This window comes from Carassius carassius, chromosome 25 (assembly GCF_963082965.1).
Source record: "Carassius carassius chromosome 25, fCarCar2.1, whole genome shotgun sequence".
Classification (NCBI taxonomy): Eukaryota; Metazoa; Chordata; class Actinopteri; order Cypriniformes; family Cyprinidae; genus Carassius; species Carassius carassius.
This window is the reverse complement of record NC_081779.1, coordinates 22,836,390-22,854,113: the sequence shown is the minus strand read 5'-3', so window position 1 is coordinate 22,854,113 and position 17,724 is coordinate 22,836,390. Positions and strand designations below refer to the sequence as shown.

General features: G+C 39.6%; 2 protein-coding genes across 2 annotated transcripts; both read right to left on the bottom strand.

Moving 5' to 3' along the window:
* Positions 1–2,460: 2,460 nt before the first annotated feature.
* On the bottom strand, positions 2,461–12,038 carry LOC132104434 (sialidase-1-like). Its single transcript, XM_059509906.1, has 6 exons — positions 11,886–12,038; positions 6,366–6,555; positions 5,991–6,253; positions 4,145–4,327; positions 3,819–4,038; positions 2,461–2,712 (listed from the first exon to the last, which is right to left on the bottom strand). The coding sequence occupies exons 1-6, from the start codon at positions 11,949–11,951 to the stop codon at positions 2,492–2,494; spliced, it is 1,143 nt and encodes a 380-aa protein (XP_059365889.1). The 5' UTR covers positions 11,952–12,038; the 3' UTR covers positions 2,461–2,491.
* A 1,538-nt stretch (positions 12,039–13,576) lies between these two features.
* On the bottom strand, positions 13,577–16,412 carry LOC132104433 (sialidase-1-like). Its single transcript, XM_059509905.1, has 6 exons — positions 16,175–16,412; positions 15,502–15,691; positions 15,158–15,420; positions 14,727–14,909; positions 14,303–14,522; positions 13,577–14,217 (listed from the first exon to the last, which is right to left on the bottom strand). Exons 1-6 carry the CDS (start codon positions 16,247–16,249, stop codon positions 13,997–13,999), a joined length of 1,152 nt encoding a protein of 383 aa, XP_059365888.1. The 5' UTR covers positions 16,250–16,412; the 3' UTR covers positions 13,577–13,996.
* Positions 16,413–17,724: the final 1,312 nt, after the last annotated feature.

The window sequence follows — 17,724 nt, the reverse complement described above, 5'->3', positions numbered from 1 at the left end:
TATATGAGAGGTCTATCTCTTTAAAAACAAAAGCTAAAACAAAAGCAAAAGCTTAAGAGTCTGGCTCCATGCAACAAATGTTATCTTAATTATTTCAAAATCTCAACTCTACGTAAATATTAACATAAAAGACTAATACACTCTGAATATATAATTTATAGTAACTTGCAGGAATTTGTTTTAACATTAGAGAGCTGTCAAATCCATGGAATCCTGCTACCATCTACTGGCTATTGTCAGAAAATGCAATTTTCATGTCTTTTCCTAACAGAGGTCACCATTTAATTTTCCCCAATGTTTGGTCAAATCTTTGTATTTTTTTTTTTTTTTAAAGTTTAGATTAAAAAAGAATAACACTGAGGTTACAAAATAAAAACATCACAAAATTCCAAAATAAATGTATACATATGTTTGTTTTTTAAATTATTTTAATTTATTTAGGATTTTTATTATTGAAGAAAGTTATATTTAATTTTGGGGGGTGGGGGAAGGGCCATTCAAAACATTTTTTATTTTCCACTGAACAGAGTATTTTTATAGAATCTATTTTAATTATTTTGCTTAACTGCTAAGCAAAACTATAACTAGATAAAAGGGATGACCAAACAATATAAAAAAAATCAGGTTCTACAACCTTAGACAAGCTTGCAAGACAATTTATTTCTATATTTTTCTAAAGTTACTAAATACTTAGATAGTAGACAGGTGTTAAGACTAATTTCATAATTATTTTGTAAAAAAAATGTAGATAAGACAGACAATTAATTTAACCAATTAATGAAAGCCATCTTCACTTAAATATTTATTTTCAAAATTGAGCAATTTGATCAAGCTCCTTTTTTTTCTTTTTTTTCCGTTCCTTAAAACGCACTGATGGACCGCAATCTCATGCAGCTGGACTATGTGTGAAACCGGTGTTATAACGTAACACCAGAGCACTGCTGTGTGTACCCTCACCAAAAGTGTCTCGCACAGCTCCAGGGGGTACATAAAAAGGCTGTGAATTATTCTTTTTAGAATATTTTTTATAGAGTAGGTAGAGATTATATTTTTTATTTTATTTCACAGAGAACTGCTGAAGAGCAGACAACTGAAAGTGAGGGACCATATGAGCATGTAGAAAAAGAAAAGCTTACAAGGTCAAAAGCACTCTTTCGCAGACTTCACCTTGACAGCATGACTATAAACTGACAGCTGCAGATGTTCTTCAGTTAACTGCACATTCGTTACAGTCCAATGAGTCTTGTGCTGAAGAGGACCTGATTCAGACGTTCATACACAAACTGCTGATGATGGACTATAAAGCAAGATGTATTAATGTTAAGACTGATGAGGAAGGTCACAGTGATACATTTAAAAAAGAAGCTGATTTTTTTTTCAGAATAAATTTCAGACCACAAATCTAAGTAAAACTGATCCTGTTCATCCAATGGATGTTCAGATGGCTGCATTTCATTGTGCTGATAGTTTCCTGAAGCAGCTGATGGTGACTAAACTGTCTCAGTGTCAGTACGCTTTGCCTCTCCTTGTTCCTGATCCATTTACACAAGAGATTGAGTTTCCTCTCTGGACATTCAGACAATGAGATCATCAGTCATATCCAGCCGGTCTCCATTGGTGTCTTTCTTCAGGTTTGGCTCTGTTTCCTCATCCAAGTCTCAGCTGATTAACAGCCTGATCAATGAAAACACAACACGTTCTTCCACAGGAACTGCCAGGCAGCAGCAGAAACAGAGTCCTGATAATTGTAACATTTTCTTTATACACTCTGAATATATAATTTATAGTAACTTATAGTTACTATAATTAGGAATTATTTTTAACATTAGATATCAGACAATCCAAGGAATCCTGCTACCATCTACTAGCTATTGTCAGAAAATGCCATTTTCATGTCTTCTTTTCCTAACAGAGGTCACCATTTAATCCCCCCCCCCCCCCTTATGTTTGGATAAATCTTTGTATTTTGTTATTTTAGTTTTGATGAAAAAAAGAATAACACTTATTTTATATAAAAAATTTAATTATTCATTTTGAGGTTACAAAATAAAAACATCACGAAATTTCAAAATAAATATATTTTTTTATTGTTTTAATTATTTTGGATTTTTATTATTGAGGAAAGTGAAGGGCCCTCCAAAACACATTTTTATTCTCCACTGAACAGAGTATTTTTATACAATTTAATTTAAGTTTTAACTGCTAAGCTAACTATAACTAAATAAAAGGCATGATCAAACAATATAAAAAAATCAGGTTCTACAACCTTAGACAAGCTTGCATGCCGCTGTATTTCTATATTTCTCTAAAGTTAATACTTAGATAGTAGACAGGTGTTAAGACTAATTTCAAAATTATTTGTAAAAAATATGGAGATAAGACAGACAATTAATTTAACCAATGAAAACCATCTTCACTTAAATATTTTCAAAATTGAGCAATTTGATCAAGCTCCTTTTTTTTTCTTTCTAAAATGAATCAGTGACTTTATTCACTGTTCGCTGTACAGGTCAATTTTGACAAAAGAGATGGACTCAAAATAGTCTTTTTGGCCTTTCTCAAAGATGACATAGATGTATTTATGATCCTCAGTTTCATTGCCTTTAAGTGACGTCATACAAGAGTATCCACTTGGCCCGGCCCAGATCTTCAGAGTATCTTTCACCCATGATTTACCACGATTCAGAGACCAGCGAAGGGTGAGGTTCACTCCTGAGAAAAACAACAAAAGAAAAGTAACTCACATTATGTATAAGCATGAATTAATTATTGTTCATGCTGCTCTCTCATAACACAAAATTGTACTAGAGACACAGTGTACATCAAAAGCATAATATAGATTCAAGATATATGCAAATATGTATTAAAGAGACTGTAGACTGTGTAAAGTGAAAAATGTACAATAAAAAGTAGTGACTGGCCAGGCTGATATTTGGCCATTAAACTCTTAACCTCTTTCATGAAGCAAAGTATTGTAGGCAACATAAGACAAACAAATAAAAAAAAAATCATGCACAAGATGCAAAATTCCATTAGAAAAAGTGAAAAATCTGGGAATGTTTTGCCATACTTCTTCAAATCCCATAAATTTGGGACACAATTAATTTTATCTTGAGTAATATATCAGTATGGAAACTGGAATGCAATATCATTGTACAGTACGAAAGTACACCAGGCAATCTAGCTCTGATTTAACAGCCTTATATTAAAAGACAAACCCCATTCCAAAAAAGCTGGGACACTGTACAAATTGTGAATAAAAACAGAATGCAATGATGTGGAAGTTTCAAGTTTCGATACTTTATTCAGAATGCAACATAGATGACATATCAAATGTTTAAAGTGAGAAAATGTATAATGTTAAGGGAAAAATAAGTTGATTTTTAATTTCATAACATCAACACATCTCAAAAAAGTTGGGACAAGGCCATGTTTACCACTGTATGACATCCCCTCTTCTTTTTATAACAGTCTGCAAACGTCTGGGGACTGAGGAGACAAGTTGCTAAAGTTAGGAATAGGAAGGTTGTCCCATTCTTGTCTAATACAGGCTTCTAGTTGCTCAACTGTCTTAGGTCTTCTTTGTCTCATCTTCAGGAATCAGGTTTGTATTCGAATATGTACTTCCCATGCATAGTTTACTGAAAAGAAGTTTTTCTTAAACCTACCTTTGCAAAACTGCAGCACTGAACATTTTATCTGACACACCTATATCAGATTCTAGAATATATGATATTAACAAAGTGTGTTAAATATGTGGTACTCGAAGACCAGGACTTAGAAACACTAAATTAATTTCCTCATATCATCATACTCACTGTTATTAGCATTGGCTGGGTTGGTGAAGTAAAGCACTCCTTCCTTCTCTAAAGCTCCAGCTGCAACCGCAGGATCCTCCAGTGTGTGATCAAACACCAGCTCCTCCACCGGCAGAGACTCTCCTCCATCCAGACTGCGTGCAACCATGCGACAGTGGCAGTGGTAGTGTTTATCGTTGCGCACATTAATCAAGATGCTGCCGTCATCCAGCTCTACTGGCTTTGAGGAAACACAAGACAGAAGATTTTACAAACTCTTCTGATCCATATTTCTGACACACCACCACCAATACAATTGCTTTTGTGAAAGATGATCATCTTCGTACCTGACACTCATCTGGGTCAAAGTCAAGGTTGTTTTTATGCTGGTTGTAGGGAATGCTCTTCAGTTCAGCTCCGTATCTCCATGTGTTTCCATGATCATCACTCAGGATGCAAAACACTCCGTCTCCAATGATGCTGCCGTGGCCACACACCACCAGACGCCCAACAGCAGGCGGATGACGTTTCTGTAAGCACCATTACATGAACATATGGTCTGACATCATGGAGAATCATTTAATGAAATGAGTGTTTTGCACAGTCTGTGGAATCAGTTATTTTAGACAAACCCAATGCTAAGTGGCAAGAAAAAAATAGGATGATAATAGGATGCTTTTTATGTCACTCAGACGAGGTTTGGTAGGTAATGACAGAAATCACTACAATTTATTAACAGCATATAAAACTAATAATCCTGTATTGATAAACCAATGATAATCACAAACTGTTTCCATATACAAATTTCAGAACATAAGCATATTTCAGCTGAGCAACTGTTGGAGGAATTCACATATAATCTGAGACAGCCTTCCTTTAATGATAATCAACTTCTGTTTTGTCTAGGTTTCTGTGTTCAAGGACTTTTATTTTGATATTAAATTGATTGTGCTGTATATGTTCTTTTCTTGTTTACTTTGTTCACTTGTTTTCAAAGTATGTGCTCAGGGGTGTATTCCAGAAAGCAAGGTAACTTATTTACATGCTAAGTGCATATCGCCACCTAACTGATGGCTGTGCAATACTTTTAATTTTTTTCCATTTAATCTTTAATCCTTGAGAATGTGATTTATATTGTTTGTTTTATGCCAATTATATATTAAGTCATATCAGAAATGTTTTTTGATTTAGAATTTAGACATTATAGAAAATGCCGCTCCATATAACATGCAATAAGTTAAAATAAATAAATATATATAAGTTAAACATTACCTTGTCATAGTGTTTTATAATTTACACAGATAGCTCTTATAAATGCCAATAAAATAAATAATCATATTAGAATATATTACCTTATTTATTACTTATATTAGCGCTCCCTCATTAACATATCAAATATATATATATTTTATATCTTCTTTCGGTTTTTGGAACCGAAAGTTGAGGTTATCCGCTTACTTACTCTTAAACATACCCGGGTATGTCACATAACCTGCTATCTGGAATACCCCCCCAGTTCTTTTACATAGCTAATCGTTTTGTTTGTCGTTTAGTTCTTGTATACTGTGCATATGTATCCCAGTGTTTCAGTTCAGTATTTGTCTTGCCAAGATAAAATTCTGGTTTGCTATTCTCAGTTCCCTTGTGCTCACAAGTGTTTTGTTTGTTAATGAATACACTGTAATAGATCCTCGTCTCAACTCTCTCCCTGACACAACTATTAAATTTTTTGATCAATGCATTAAATTCAGGTCTCAAATACAAAACAATTTAAACCATACACCTTAAAAAATGGCAAAGCAGCTATATTTACTGTATCAGGGTTATGTTTGTGTTTTTGAGTTGGTTTTCTGTTCCTGTTTTCTTTGTTCCCTCTTCTAGTTGGTCTAGGTTACTCATTGGAGCACAAAGCTCACACTTCAAACCAAATAGCTTTCTTTTGGTGAATTGCCACCTTGAACCTGATGCAAAATCTGCATAGATAACTGTTTTGCACTCACATTAAATTCTGTGCATATTGCTATTGAAATGATTGGATTTCATCCATGAAATTTTATATTCAATGCTAAACTAAATCAATCATATTTTGACATCTGGCCACTAATTGTGTTCTTTAATGTGTAAGTCTATGGGAGTTGTACAGTAAGTGAGGTCAAACACACAGACATGAAATCAGGCATGGAAGTGAAATACCTGTATACCGAAGCCAGGTCCAGGAGCAAAACTCATGAGCCCCAGTTGAGGGTTAAGGTTTCGTGGGGCGCTCCAGGTGAACCCGTCATCTAGACTCTGAACCATCATGGTGCTGGAGGGCTTGCAGCGGTAACGGTGAAAACACAACGAGTAGATGAGTATCACAGCACCAGTCTCTTCATCCACAACAACCGAACCTAGATTCAGCCCATCTGCTAGAGCACCATCATCCACTATGAAGGAGGTGGGAGACCAGGTGACTCCTGGAACGTGGAAGAAGTAAGAGATGATTGGAGAAGGAAACAGGAATGAAAACAGAATGTTTGCTCTTTCAGCAGGTGAGCTATTGAAACATGACGACTCAGTCTGACACACCTCTGTCTGTGGAGCGTCTCAAAGCGATGAACTTGGCTCCCTTGTCTTTGAAAGACAGTTTCCGGGCCTCTGCAAAAGCCAGCAGACTTCCCTGAGTAGTGAAGGTGAGCAGGGGAATTCTGTAGGTGTGAACTTCTCCGACTTGACCACCGACCCAGAGCAGCTGCTCATCAGCAATAGCTGGATTGATCTGTACATGTAAAAAAGTGGAGATAAAATGATAAAGGTCAAAACTATGCAATAAATAAATAAACAAACTGAGATGAGGCTAGTTGTGTTTACTCTTTAAAGACAAGTTCTGTGTAGCCACATAGCAATGAACTGAACATAATCTAAATTTTTGGCCAGGAAAATATTCAGTCAATGAACATCAGAGTCCACAGACACTAGTATCTTTATTACACCATAGCTAAACATAACTGCTAGAGTAAACACATAATGTGTATTTGTGTTCGTTTTTTTATGCCATTACATTAGTTGGAGCATTTTTGAAAAAATATATTTTATTCCACGTCCTTTTTAGAGGACGCCTGTTACAGTACATAGGGACCGAAGACAGAGAATGTCAGGGAATGATGTTTATTCGACACAAGCAGAGGTGATGGTGAACAATGGTGAGTCAAACTGAAGGTGCAGGGTGAGCAATGGGTGAGGATACTGTTCTGAATTCTTGGGAAGAGAGATGATCTGAGAGGTAGAAGCTTGAGACGATGGAGGATGATGACACACACACACACACACGATGGGAACAGGAGATCGCTGGAGAGAGGTAAGGTATACGGTTTGTCCTTAGAGTTAGCAGGTAGGTTTGACCTAGTAGCGAACGAGACCGGACAGTGACTCCATGTGTGTTCGTGTCTTTTAAGTGCTGGGGAGATTTCAGGTTGATGAGGGGCAGGTGAGTGTGATCAGTACTCTGGTGATGGCGTGCGCTGTGATTAGGTGGTGTTGGAGCCTGGGGTGTCTGTGACAGTACCCCCCTCCCCATGGCCTGCTCCTGAGGGCCAAGGACCCCGACGTTGTGGTGGTCTTCCTCTTCCCCGTGGGGCAGGTCTGTTAGGGTGATTAGCGTGGAAGGTGTCCAGCAGGTTCGGGTCCAGGATGTTGTTGCGTGGGACCCATGAGCGTTCCTCTGGACAGTAACCTTCCCAGTCCACTAGATACTCAAGTTGTCCACCACGGCATCGGGAATACAAGATCTCGCAAACCTCGTAGGCAGCACCATCGTCCAGGATGAGTGGAAAGGGGGCTTCTGCTCTGTGATGGTGAATGGGCCAATGAATCTGGGACTCAGTTTGCGGCATGGTAGATGCAGGTGGATGTCTCTGGTTGACAGCCAGACCTTCTGTCCTGGTTGGTAGACTGGAGCTTCAGAGCCGTGAAGGTCTGCAGTCATCCTGCGTCTATGTAGGGCCCATTGTAGCTGATGGTGGGCCGAGTCCCAGACCCTCTTGCTCTCTCAGAACCAGTAATTGACAGATGGTACGTCTGAGGGTTCTCCTGACCAGGGAAAGAGCAGGGGCTGGTAGCCGAGCACGCACTGGAATGGAGTGAGTCCAGTAGAAGGTTGGCAAAGGGAGTTCTGTGCTTACTCGGCCCACCCCAGGAACTGGTTCCAAGAGTCCTGGTGGCCATGACAGAAGGTACGGAGGAAGCAACCAATCTCTTGGATTTTCCTCTCTGTCTGCCCATTCGACTGAGTGTGGTATCCAGATGACAGGCTGATGGCCACACCTAGGAGGAAGTGAAAGGCCTTCCAGGCTCGGGAGATGAATTGGGGACCTCTGTCGGAAACAATATCCTCAGGGATGCAAAAGTACCGGAAGACGTGGTTGAATATCAGCTCCGGCGGTTTCCATGGCCGTGGGTAGTCCCTCTAGAGGATTCAGATGGCATGATTTAAAGAATCTATCAACAATTACCAGAATACATGTATAGTCTTTCGAAGGCGGTAGGTCCGTGATGAAATCCAACCCTAGGTGTGACCATGGACGGTTAGGAACGGGCAGAGGAAGGAGTTTGCCAGATGGTAGATGACGGGGACTCTTTGAGATGGCGCATTCCCTACATCCTGTCGGATGCCATGTTGGGCCACCAGAAGCGTTCCCTCAGCAGCGAGAGGGTTTCATTGCCCCCCGGGTGGCCAGTGCCTAGTGAGGTGTGAGCAGAGTGGATGAGTGGAGTGCACTGTGTCCTGGTGATGTATTGCAAGCCCGGTGGACAACTCGGCGTACATTTATGAAGGAATTGGAGTAGGGTAGAGTCTCCGTGGACCAAGTGTTTGGGATGACTATCAATTTTTCAGGGAGTACGGCTTTAGGTTCCTTCAGATTTTCTTCAGGAGTGTAACACGGGGATAAGGCGTCAGCCTTGACATTCCTGGATCCGGGTCAATAGGAAATTGAGAAATTAAAGTGGTTAAAAAATAGTGCCCATCGGGCTTGCCTAGGGTTAAGCCTCTTGGCCATACGCAGATACTCAAGGTTCTTGTAGTCTGTGAGTACCAAGAAAGGGTGTTTGGCTCCCTCCAGCCAATGCATCCACTCTTCAAGCGACAACTTGATGGCTAGAAATTCTAGGTTGCTGATGTCATAATTAGCGTCCACCAGGTTGAGCTTGCGGGAAAAGAAGGCACATGGATGGAGTCGGATGGGGTTCCCCTGCTGCTGGGAGAGCACCGCTCCTACCCCTGTGGTGGGGGCGTCGACCTCCACGATGAAAGGCCTGTCAGGATTGGGATGGACCAGGAGAGGAGCGGTGGTGAAGGCCTCCTTCAGGGTATTGAACACCTCCATGGCGGCTGGGGTCCAGGACAGAGACTTGGGCTTATTCCGGAGGAGACTGGTGAGAGGATTGGTGATGGAGCTGTAACCCTGGATGAAGCGGCGGTAGAAGTTTGCAAAGCCGAGGAATCGTTGGAGTTCTTTAATGGTAGTGGGGGTTGGCCAGTTCCTGAAGGCATCCACCTTCCCCTCGTCCATCCGGATGCCATCGATGTTGTAGCCAAGGAATTGCACTGAGGGCGGATGGAAGGAGCACTTCTCTGCTTTCAGATAGAGTTGGGACTCCCTCAGGCGTTTCAGGACCTCCGCAACATGGTGTCGACGTTCCGCCAAGCTCCGGGAGTAAATTAGGATGTCATCGATGTAGACTAGGATGAATTTGTGGAGAAACTCCCGGAGCATCTCATGTATAAAGTCCTGAAATACGGAGGGGGCGTTGACTAGATACTTGTAGATACTCGTAGTGTCCAGTAGGGGTGATAAAGGCTGTCTTCCACTTGTGGTTATATGCAGTTTTTATGCCGGGTTATGCTGCTCTAACCACGGGCGCCCTAGAATCACGCCAGTTATTGAATGGATCACCATGGGACGAGGAGGATGGACGGGGCATAGGGAGATGATATGCCCCGGTGATCCACAGTATAAGCAGAGATTCTGGGCCAGCCATCTTTGCCGTTCAGTCACTGTGAGACGAGTGGTATCGACTTGCATGGGTTCGTGGGCTGGTTCTTGGGAGCTGACGGTCTCTGGATGGTAGAGCGGTGAGTTGGCATGTGACTGGCCCTGGTGCTCTTAGAGGCACGACTGCATACGATTGCCGAAGTGGATGGACAGTTGAATGAAGCGTTCGAGCCCAATGGTGTCCTCGTGTGCAGCGAGATGCCACCGCACTCGTGGATCCAATCCCTGATGCTAGGTGGTCAGCAAGGCCTGCTCATTCCATCCACTTGTGGCCGCGAGAGTCCTGAACTTAAGAGCATATTCATTTACAGTCATCTTTCCTTGTTTTAGATTACAAAGTTTCTCACCAATGGATGAATCCCAGGCGGGTCTGCCAAAAACTTCTCTGAAGTGGTCAACAAAGCTAGAATATGACTGGATGACAGTCATATGGATGACAGAGTTATTTTGGGTCCAAATGGAATCGGCCCATTGTAGTGCTTTACCTTGTAACTGGGATATTAGGAAGGCTACTTTCAATCGTTCGGTGGGGTACAGGTGCGGTTGCATCTCCAGGACCAGTGAGCATTGGAGGAGAAATCCACTGCAGTCCTCCACCGAACCAGAGAAGGGTGCCGGTTTGGCCATGGGGCTGGCGTGCACAGAAGGTGAGGAAGAGGTGGTGTTGTTTCCAGAAGTGCCTGCTGGTGAGGTGGGTGATGGTATGCTGGTGATCGTTCGACGCAACGCATCAACGAGGTCCTGGAAGGGGTCTGGGAGGCTCATACTTGTGTCGATCGGTCTTGGTCCGGTATTCTGTTACAGTACATAGGGATCAGAGACAGAGAATGACAGGGAATGATGTTTATTCAACACAAGCAGAGGTGATGGTGAACAATGGTGAGTCAAACTGAAAGTGCAGGGTGAGCAATGGGTGAGGATACTGTTCTGATGTCTTGGGTGGAGAGATGATCCGAGAGGTAGAAGTTTGAAATGATGGAGGATGATGACACACACACACACACGACGGGAACAGGAGGTCAAAGAAAAGATCGCTGGAGAGAGGTAAGGTATACGGTTAATCCTTAGAGAAAGCAGGTAGGTTTGACCTAGTAGCGAACGAGACAGGACAGTGACTGCGTGTGTGTGCATGTCTTTTAAGTGCTGGGGAGATTGCAGGTTGATGAGGGGCAGGTGAGTGTGATCAGTACTCTGGTGATGGCGTGCGCTGTGATTGGGTGGTATTGGAGCCTGGCGTGTCTGTGACAATGCCACGACTAAGTTATTCAATAAGTTATTTATTTAATAATAATCATAAATAGATGTGAGAGAAGGCATGTGCAGGAAAAAACAATCAGTTTTTAGGCTTCAGGCTGTTGTTAACCAAACTTTGTACAAAGATGATTCTCAACTATATGCTATGAAAGATAACAGAATGATTTGATATTCTACTGCACTTTATGCCATTTGTGCATAAAATGTCCATAAATTGGCATTCTCATTCTATACAATGTATCTTTACATTGAATCTACAGTTATTTACATATTAAAGTGTTCTTGAGGCAGCACACCACAGTGAAAAATTAAGTGTTATAATGAGAGTGATAATTTGCAACATTTTCATAAGAATATCTCACACAGGAATATTGATTTATAATTTATTTCCCTATTGACTTGTGTTTACCAAAAATGCCTGTTTTCCCTGCTGTCTTCTCCAGAAGACATTAAAAATGATGCCGTTTCATAACAAAAAGTGGAAATCCCATAACATTTTTATGAGATGTTTTAAACTATTTGAAAATTGGTCCGATGTAAATTATAATTACAAAGCATTGTCATATTTCCCCCAAGAGTGTTAAATTTGATCATTCTGTCAAAATCAGTCATATTTAAAGACAAGGAAGGAGGAGTTATGATCAAACCTCCAAACATTTTATATATCTCTGAAAAACTCTGAATGTGCTCTGTAACGGACATCCAGACTAAAACTGACATGTAAGGTATTAAAGAAGTAATTGAACTAAAATATAATCAGTCTAAAAGGTCTATGCATAATAAAAAGAATCGCCAAGCTTACCGTTTCATTTCGTGCAAACGAACACAGCACTGTCAGAAGCAAAATACGCAAAGCGTTCCGATTCATGACGGCAAGTGTTGTCAAGTCACAAACTACTGAGATTTTCCCTGAAGACAAAGCGCTCAACAGAGTCAGCCGAGCAATGACACAAGAACTGGTTTAACAGACCGGTCTGGTCTACAGTATTGAGATGACATGCAAATCAAACAGCTGCTCTTTTAGACTCCTCTATCTTGACTAACTTACGACTTGAGTCACATATGGTAAATATTGACAAATCTAGCATTCACTTCGTTAAATGAACGAATGAATTGACGCCAGGATGCTTTCAGATTGAATTTCAGCTTCAGAACTGTTTTCTATCACTAAAATTACCTATTTAAAGGAGTAAATTTATCTCAAATTTCTTTTATCTCGAATATATCTTATGCATCACATGTTTCAACATTGATAATAATACATGTTTCTTGAGCAGCAAATCGACATATTAGAATGATTTCTGGAGGAATCACGTGACACTGAAGACTGGAGCATTGATGCTGGAAATACAGCTTTGCATCATCAATTAAAGGTTTAATCATATTCAAAAAGTTATTTTAAATTGTAATAACATTTCACATTATTACTGTTCTAATTGTAATAACATTTCACATTATTACTGTTCTAATGTATGTTTGATTAAATAAATGCTTTAAAAAAATCGTAACTTTTGAATTCCCGCACCTGTGTATTTTTCTTTTTTTTTTTTTTAAGTGTGATAGGTTTTGGTCTCTTTAAGTTATTGAGTTATGGTGTGAGGACAGATGGAAGAAGCAATATACCATCTGATTAAATATGGTACATTTCTAGCGATCATCTCGGACTAATTTAAAAGTGCAAATGTTGCCCTACTAAAATATAATGTTAGGTAAAGTATTCTTATTCGTCTTGGACATGGTTGGAACTAAAACAAACTAAGAGTTGCTGTATCAAATATAAAAATTTGTTGAACAACAAAATTGTTTATCTGGTATCTAAAATAAACAACAGCTATGGCCACAAAAAGGCCAGACTGGGTAAACAAAACCATATAACTTGAAGCACATGAATGACATTTGATTAGAATATAAAGTGTGCTTTTCTGATATCACAGTAGTATAATATGGAGAACATGAACACTGCTTTCTTAGATTGTCTCAAACCCCTGTGTCTTCCAGTTCATGGCAGTCATTTTAAACGCCTTCATTAATTTAAAGGTGCTGTATGTAGGATTGACACCGAGGTTGAAATAGGTATTACAGTCCGAGTTCAAAATATTGGAGGGGGTTCACAATCCAAAACAGAGACATTCCAGCCCTGAACGCACATTTTCAAAGGAGAATGACTGTAGCATTGCTTTTCAGATAAACTAATAATTTTAACTTAGCATGTTTCTTAAATATTGTATTTTAACGGTTTGGTAGAGTCAAAATGTATGTACATTTTACATACAGCCCCTTTAATCAACACCAGGAATGGGAGAAACACCTCAAGGTCATTAAAATGAAATGACATTTCTGTATTCAAAACATTAATTCAAAACTTATTTCAATCAACTGTTATACAGTAGAAAACAACCATCTTAATAATCTTGTAGATTCATAAAGATTCACCTCAATTACATTATTGTAAACAAAAACAAAAAATGTTTAAGAAGAAATAAACAGATAAAAAAAAAAAAAAAAAGACAAACGGTGCAAGAGCAGTTTAAAACCCATCAAATGGTCCCAAAAAAACACATGTGCATCCCATGTGCAGCTCACCATCTGCACAAAGAAGTTATGAGAACTTCAAGACACATATTATAGAATGTTTTGTGCACTGACAGGTAAAAAACGTGGGTAAAATCATAGCGGTTTTACATTATATTGCTGTATAAATCAATCTCACACTGAAGCAGGATGCCTCAATATTTTTCCGGAGTGAAATTCATATAAAAGCATTTCATAGTATAGACCAGATTTAATGTAAAGAAAAATGATAAAAATTATTTTTCATCACGCTGCTACCTTGGATTTCTCAAAAAAAGAAAAGAAAAAAAAATCAATTTAAAAGTCTTAAATATCCCTTTTCTTGGCTCCTCCACCTGTAGGTTATTTCCCTCCATATAAATGGATTTTGGCAAAAGAGATGGTCTCACAGTAATCTTTATGGCCCTTCTCGTAAATGACGAAGATGAATTTGTTGTCCTCAGGAGAATCTCCCTTGAGTGATGTTATACATGAATAACCACTTGGCCCCGCCCAGATCTGGACAGCCTCCTTTTCCCATGACTTCCCATCAGAGAAGGACCAGCGAAGAGTTAGATTGACCCCTGTGCAAGCAAATAACAATTAACCTTGTATGAAGCTGTAACTGTGTTATTTCTGAGTAATGCTCTGAGAACTGCTCTTCCTCACTGTGCTGAGTGCTGGAGGGGTTGGTGAAGTACATCACTCCTTGTTTCTGCAGGGCTCCGGCTGCGACGGCCGGGTCGATCAGCCCTTTGTCAAACACCAGCTCCTCCACAGGAAGAGTCTCGCCTCCGTCCAGACTCCGCACTATTAATCGACAGCGGCAGTGATACTTGTTCTGGTTACGCACATGGATGACTATACTTCCGTCCTCCAGCTCCACTGGCTGTTAAAACAGACACAAAGGATGTGAGATAGTACGCCAAGTCAAATAGAAAGTCAATTAGCGCAAGTTGTTAAATATCAAGCCTAGACTAAAAATGACTGTATGTTTTACTGATAAAGAGAAGAATACAGGACTACAGAAAAATGATTTAAAACCCACTAATCAGCATAGATGCATTCTGCGTATCAAGTTGTTTGCTTTCACCTGACACTCATCTGGGTTGAAGTCCAGGTCTTGTTTAGGCTGGTTGTAAGGGATGCTCTTCAGAGCAGCTCCATATCTCCAGGATGCACCATGATCATCACTCAGTATGCAGAAGACCCCATCGCCAGCAATGGATCCGTGGCCACACACCACCAGACGGCCCACATTGGGAGCATACCGTTTCTGTGAACACAGGCATATGATGGACAAAAACATATAAACTGCTACTGAGTGTGAAAAAAAAGCTGGAAAAAGACCATGTCAGCTTTCTTGTTCTCCTTTATAAGCATATGCTTAACCACAAAGACAATAAAATGTAGTTCTATTTAACCGGAGAAGCCATAACAGCATCATAAACGACAGGAAGTCATAAAAGCATGCTTTAGTTTTCCCCTGAAGGAGGAACAGAAAGTAAAGAGCTCTAACCGCACCTGTATGCCGAAGCCAGGCCCTGGAGCAAAGCTCTTCACCCCCAGCTCAACGGAGAGGTTTCGTGGGGCGCTCCAGGTGAACCCATCATCCAGACTCTGCACCATCATGGTGCTGGAGGGGTCACAGTGATAACGGTGGAAACACAGAGAATAGATGAGTATCACAGCACCAGTCTCTTCATCCACAACCACCGAACCTAGAGTCAACCCATCTGCTAGAGATCCATCGTCCACTATGAAGGAGGTGGGAGACCAGGTGACTCCTGACAGATTCACGAAAGAGATTACAATGCAATCTCATCTGAAATAGCTATTTATGACAGTAGTGAAAGTGGCTGGTCCACCTTTGTCTGTGGAGCGTCTCAGTGCGATGAACTTGGCACCGATGTCATTGTAGGAGAATTTCCTGGCCTCTGAGAAGGCCAGCAGACTTCCACGTGTCGTGAAGGTCAGCAGAGGGATCCTGTAAGTGTTGACCTGACCGGCTCCACCGCCGACCCACAGCAGCTGCTCCTCGTATATCAGCGGCTCGATCTGTGGGAGTGTGGAGAATCACAACAATAACACGAGGCATAAAGACATGATTTAGGACTGATCTTCAGAATTCTTTCATATGACAATCACATGACAAAACAATAAGCTTGTTGTCATTAATCACATGCAAAATAAATGTCTTTGTTTACAATAATGTGTGTGTACATTTATTATGTATATATAAATACACATATATACCCGTTTAAATATATAAGAAATAGATATTGTATATATAATATACACATACATACATACACACACACACACACACACACACACACACACACACACACATATATATACGGTATATATATATATTAAAGTCATGCATCACTGCATCATGAAACTTTAGTTCAGTTACACACTTCATTCTGTATATACATGCTACAGTCAAACAAATCACCAGCATATATTTATTATTGGTAAAAATGACAGTTTGAGAGCAGAACAGAATCATGTGACAGGAGTCCGGTGTTTATTTACCTGAAGCTCGTTTGCACGAGTGCCGGAAAACACCGCGATTATAAGCACAATTCCGAACTGTTGAACAAAATCCATCGATACAATAAAGACAACGACAACAGTGCAGATATGAAGAATTTCTTGATTATGGTATTTCCTTTAATAAGACTCGTGAATCCTGAAGTATCTACATGGCAACAACACACGACTCACATCTTTAACCAGAGAGTCACATGACCGCGGCGTGACGTCAGAGTCACATGCCAAACCGGAAGATATTTTATTTTAAAACGATTTTTATTTTGTATTTTTAAATGTGAGTGTATGATCTCTGTAGACTCGATTAATTGTTATTTTTGGTTACCTTGTATAAACTATAACCTAAAAATATTTGAAAATTTTGTATAGGAATTATGCAAGAAAATATGTAATATTATTTTGTACATTTACATGAAGCTTTTACCCAAAGCGACTTACAAATGAGGATGTTTAAATAAATGTTTACATAAATTTGATTTCTCCTAACAGAAAAGCTGTTAAAACGGGAAAAATAGTTTCTAAGGGATTTGGGAGTGTAAACTAGTCCAGTGCTATCACACACACCTCAACCGAATTATTTCTACATCAACATTGTTTCTTACCTGCGAGATGGTTTCAGTTTATTAATTGCGTGCCATGGACCAAGTGTTCTTGTGTAGGGTCACTTTTATTTCCCAGCAGGTGGATTCAGTGAGTGAGAGGCCAGTTTTTAGTGCTAATAGTCTGTATCAGCGTCCGTGATCGTATTTTACTTCATTAAAGTTGATCAATCAGTGCTGTAGGCCTATATGTGTCCCCCAGCCCCCAGAAGGCTATCAGATTTTTTTTGCTATTGAATAAATGGTTACAAGATGTTTCTGGAAAAGTACATCCTGACATCTGTTATAACAAACAGCACGACAAATACAGATGCTGCTTTACTAATAAATGTGTAAGATATCAGGACCCTGAGGCAGTCGCATTGAGTGCTGCACTATGCAAGATATCTTACATTTTGTTTGCTAGTTTCTATATTAATGCAGACGATGAGGTTATTGAACTGAAAAGTGCTTTAATTTAATTCAAATATATTTTGACAAATGTTGTGTGCTGCATATTATCACTCCACTACAAATCATTATATTAATCATCATCATAATAGAACTTTAGGCTACATTTAAAAAAAAAAGCTTTATCATTCATTGTCATACAAGTCTGTACAAAATTAAGGCTTTAAGACCCCCCCCCCCGGTCTTAAAGCCTTAGCTAAAATAAAATAAAATAAAATCCCAACAGACATGATAAAAACATGATGATATTGACATTAATGGACATTGGTTAGGAGGACAGAATTCGTTTTTTTTGTCCTATTTTGACACAATTACCAGGTGTAGGAAACAAAAATACCAGCATACTAACATTCAACATACACTGAAAGAGAACAGTGCAATTAGACTTTTGATTCAAAACTGGTTTTGTTTATTTTCTACAGACTCAATGACCAGCACCAGTTTTGGCAACAGTAAATACACATTGCATTAATATCTACTTTC